Consider the following 4,360-nt stretch of genomic DNA (forward strand, 5'->3'; position numbering starts at 1 on the left):
GCAGCACCAAAACTTCATGAAACCATCTTAGGCAACAAGCAAAGTGTTCTATATAAACTCTATTCACTTCATTTTGAAGGCAACTAAGTTGAGTTAAACTATACTCACTTAAACACAACCGAATTCATTATACATTCCCTCTCTCTACACCTAGAGAGAGTCCCCCATCTTTTCTATCTACTTACTTCCACACTAAAGGGGTTATCCAGCCAACCCCGGCCAGGCAGCTCTGACGGTGCTCTCTGTTGCAGGGCCTTAGTTCCTGGATAGTCCAATCAGGTGCGGAGCTTCGATCCACAATCATCTAGTGCGATATTTGGTACGCACAATTGGTGCAATGAGCGTGGACCCTTAATCTCTGAGTTCTGCCTCTAATCCCAACGATGAGAATTGAGGATATTCCACCCTCGATATTGACTCCACTGACGAAGAAGACGAAGGATAAGGGCATGGCACTGCCAATAGTTTTGGAGGAGCAGACTAGAAACAACAACTAGACTCCAGAATTTGTGAAGCATCGGCAGCCCTTTGCTGGTGGTTCTTTTCACCATTTTTTGTTGGAGAAAGTTTACAGAGATTGTATCATTGACTCCATAGGCATGGAGATATATGAACTGAAAGCATAGCTTAAAAAGATGATGGACGACCCGATGGAGATAAGGATCGACGCAGAACCCTCACACCTACGCCGAAGAAGTCCATCCTTGGAACCACCAGTGAAGAAAGTCCCAAGGAACGAGTCTAGGCAGCGAAGTCAGCCAATTTCGGTGCAAGGTCAAGTAACGAACAGCCACACCCGTGGTTCACACTAGAGGAAGGCTAAGAGGCAGAAAACGACTAGCCAACAGACGGAGTATCCTCCTCAGGGTCTTTGAACCTGAAGCAACGACGAGAGTGTCAAGCTTAGTATCTTGATCGTACTGTTCATTAGAGAGAACACCAAGCATTAGATCGGCTCGTGTCTTCTCTTTTCTTCCTAGACATTGAAGCTATGAGAATCCCCAAGAAGTTTACTCCACCAAAATTTACACCATATGACGGGAAATCAAATCCACTCATGCACATCCACCATTATCGGCAGATGATGTCTTTGTAGAACCGGGATGAGGCACTGATGTGCAAGGTCTTCCCATCCAGTCTGGGAGAGTTTGGACTCCCATGGTTCAATTGTCTCCCTGCTGGATCAATCTACGATTGGAAATGGCTCTCCGAAGAATTCCTGGCCAAATTTATGTCTAACACCAAAATCGCTAAGGAGCCGGACACCTTGTTCGGTCTCCGAAAGGAACAGAAGGAAACACTGCATAATTATGCAAGGAGGTATTGGGAAGATTATAATGACTTAGAGAAAAATATCTGCAGCGAGCAGATGGCAGTGATGCCTTTTAAGCATGGTCTACAGCCGGAAAGTAAGTTGAGACAATCACTTACCAAGCACCCAGCTACAGCACTAAAGGATTTACATGCCAGGATTGAGCAGTACGCTCGTCTCGAAGATGACCAAATCCCCATCGAAGTGTCTTCAGCCGAACAGCCAAGTTGGGAAAACCGATGAAAAATAGACCGAGGAGAGCCCCAATGAGTCATAGTAAATGAGGTGGACAAATCTAAATCTTGTGATGCAGTTGTCACACTCTTCAAGGAATCTATCTATTGTATTATGAAGAAAATCAAGAGAGAACCATTCTTTACTTGGCCGCCAAAGATGCTAGAAGACCCAGCTCGGCACAACCAAAAGCTCAGATGCATCTACCATTAGGACCGGGGACACATGACTCAGAACTGCAGAGCACTAAAACAACACCTAGAGAAATTGGTAGTTGCTGGGCACCTCCGAGAATACATCTATCCAGACAAAGTGGTAACCGAACAGGGAAATCCCCCACTAGAACCAAATGCAGAGCATTCACCTCGACTGGTTATCAATGTCATCTATGGCATAGCCGATCACGAACGAGAAGAGACACTCCAGGAGGAAATCGCCAAAGCTGTACAGATTCAGCAAGTGATGTCAGTTGGTCTAGTATCAAAAAAGGTGAGAACAGCACCTAAGTCTCCCTTGTGTACTGTTTCATTTCTAAGAAAGATTTAGAAGATATTCAATATCCACATATTGATGCTTTAATTATAACTGTGGGAATTAAAAAACGATTTGACGTGAAACGAGTCCTGGTCGACCAAGGTAGTGCCGCAGACATACTGTATTATGATTTATTCAGGAAGCTTAGTCTCTTTGAGCAGCATCTCACCCCAGCAACAGCACCATTGGTTGGCTTCAATCCTCAACCTGAGTGGCCACTTGGCATGATAGTATTACCCGTAATAGCTGGGACAAAGACTTTACAAATAGAATTCTTAGTTATAAACACTCTATCTCCTTACAACGCCATCCTTGGTGGGCCATGGATTCATGAAATGAAAGTAGTCTCATCAACCTACCATTAGCTTATCCGCTTTCGACTGAGCACGAAGTGGAGCAGATCTCGGGCGACCAAGTTGCATCAAAGCATTCTTTCATAGCAGCCATGAAGAGCAAACAGCTCTGCAATTGGGTTCAGACGGTTGAAATAACAAAACAGCTTGTCTTAGAAGATATCAGAAGAATCCCAACTGAGAAGATAGTGGAGGATCTGGAGAAAGTTTTGGTGAAAGAGAGCGACCCAAAGAACTACTTTCTTATTGGTACCTCACTACGCGCTGATGAGAAACTTCAGTTGCTGGATTTGTTGAGGGAAAATATGGAGGTATTACATGGTCCACATATAATACTCTTGGGTTGGATTTGGAATTTGTTTGCCATCAGCTCAATGTCAATCCTGCAGCTCGACCCATCATGCAAAAGAGCAGAAGATCTTTGGTTGAGCATACTAAAGCGGTGATTACAGAAGTAGATAAGCTCTTAGTAACATGAGCAATTCAGGAGGTTCAGTACTCACAGTGGTTATCTAATACAGTCGTAGTAAAAAAGAAGAATGGCAAATGGAGAGTCTGTGTCGATTTCACTTGTCTTAACAAAGCTTGTCTGAAGGACAACTTTCCCTTGCCTCGCATAGATCAGCTTGTGGATTCAACAGGCAGGCATGAGCGAATGAGCTTTTTGGATGCTTACAACGGTTATCACCAGCTACCTCTGTTTGGTCCAGATCAAGAAAAGACAGTATTTATCACCCTGAGAGGCACTTACTACTATAAAGTGATGCCATTCGGCCTTAAAAATGCCGAGGAAACTTACCAGCGGATGATAACTCGGATGTTCAAAGGTCAGCTCAGTCGGACTATGGAAGGATATATCGACGACTTGGTGGTTAAAAGTAAGCTTGTGGCAGACCACCTCACTAAACTAAGGAAAGTTTTTAGCATCCTTAAAACCCATCAACTTCGCCTCAATGCCTCGAAATATGCTTTCGAGGTGAGAACAAGGGAGTTCTTGGGGTACATGGTCACTCGTAGAGGAATTAAAGCAAATTCGGACCAAATCTAGGCGATACAAGACATAGAGATACATAAGAAGCCCAAGGAACTTCAGAAATTGGCTGGAATGGCAGCAACATTTAACCGATTCATTAGCTGGTCTTCAGACCAAATAAAACCTTTTTTTCAACTTCTAAGGAAAAAGGCTGCGTTCGAATAGGGACCTGAGTGTACCGAGGTGCTGCAAGACCTCAAGAAGTATCTCAGTACACCACCTCTCTTTTCTACTCCAGAAATCGGGAAAGAATTATACTTGTATCTGGCAGTCTCAGACCATACGGTAAGCATTGTACTGATTCGTGAAGTGGAAAAAGAACAGAGGCTGGTTTACTATGTCAATAAGACTCTCTTGGATGCCGAAACGTGGTATTTTCCATTGGAAAAGTTGGCTTATGCCCTACTCATTTCCTTAAGAAAACTACAACACTACTTTCAAGGGCACACCATCAATGTCCTTACTGAGTTCCCCCTCAGATCTGCCTTTGGCCGAGCCGATTTCTCGGGCCGAGCAGCGAAATTAGCGGTAGAGTTGGGTGAGTTTGACATTTAGTATCAGCCCAGAAAAGCAATCAAGGCCCAGGTATTGACGGATTTTGTTGCCAAATTTTCCCTTGCCCAGAGCGCCGAACATCAGAACTCTAGCTCAGTACAGGTGCTGCGCACCACCGAACTAGGAAAACAATGTGCTTCAAAAGCATGGAAACTCTTTATTTGTGATATCTAGCAGCTCTACATTGATGTCATCCAATAACCGAGGCTCGGGGACAGGGGTAGTACTCATATCTCCAGAAGGATTCATCTAAGAGCAAGCTCTGAAGGTTGGGTGGAAGGCCTCTAATAACAAGGCAGAATATGAAGCACTACTGGCTGGGTTGCACAGTGCCGAGCA

General features: G+C 44.3%; 2 protein-coding genes across 2 annotated transcripts; both read left to right on the forward strand.

Annotated features, from left to right (window-relative positions):
• Positions 1 to 1,114: 1,114 nt before the first annotated feature.
• On the forward strand, positions 1,115 to 1,555 carry LOC114269237 (uncharacterized). Its single transcript, XM_028210529.2, has one exon. It carries the CDS (start codon positions 1,115 to 1,117, stop codon positions 1,553 to 1,555), a length of 441 nt encoding a protein of 146 aa, XP_028066330.2.
• A 216-nt stretch (positions 1,556 to 1,771) lies between these two features.
• Positions 1,772 to 2,445, forward strand: LOC145797536 (uncharacterized). Its single transcript, XM_082884887.1, has 2 exons — positions 1,772 to 2,035; positions 2,242 to 2,445. The coding sequence occupies exons 1-2, from the start codon at positions 1,772 to 1,774 to the stop codon at positions 2,443 to 2,445; spliced, it is 468 nt and encodes a 155-aa protein (XP_082741013.1).
• The last annotated feature ends 1,915 nt before the right edge of the window (positions 2,446 to 4,360 follow it).

Source organism: Camellia sinensis, chromosome 1 (genome assembly GCF_055761805.1).
Source record: "Camellia sinensis isolate YWXY chromosome 1, ASM5576180v1, whole genome shotgun sequence".
In the NCBI taxonomy this organism is placed as follows: Eukaryota; Viridiplantae; Streptophyta; class Magnoliopsida; order Ericales; family Theaceae; genus Camellia; species Camellia sinensis.

Bases quoted from the DNA above. Each gene is read 5' to 3' on its own strand.
- LOC114269237 (XM_028210529.2), top strand. From the start codon at position 1,115: ATGTGCAAGGTCTTCCCATCCAGTCTGGGAGAGTTTGGACTCCCATGG.
- LOC145797536 (XM_082884887.1), top strand. From the start codon at position 1,772: ATGACTCAGAACTGCAGAGCACTAAAACAACACCTAGAGAAATTGGTA. The intron at 2,036-2,241 runs GTGAGAACAGCA...CTCTTTGAGCAG, and splicing joins TTGGTCTAGTATCAAAAAAG to CATCTCACCCCAGCAACAGC.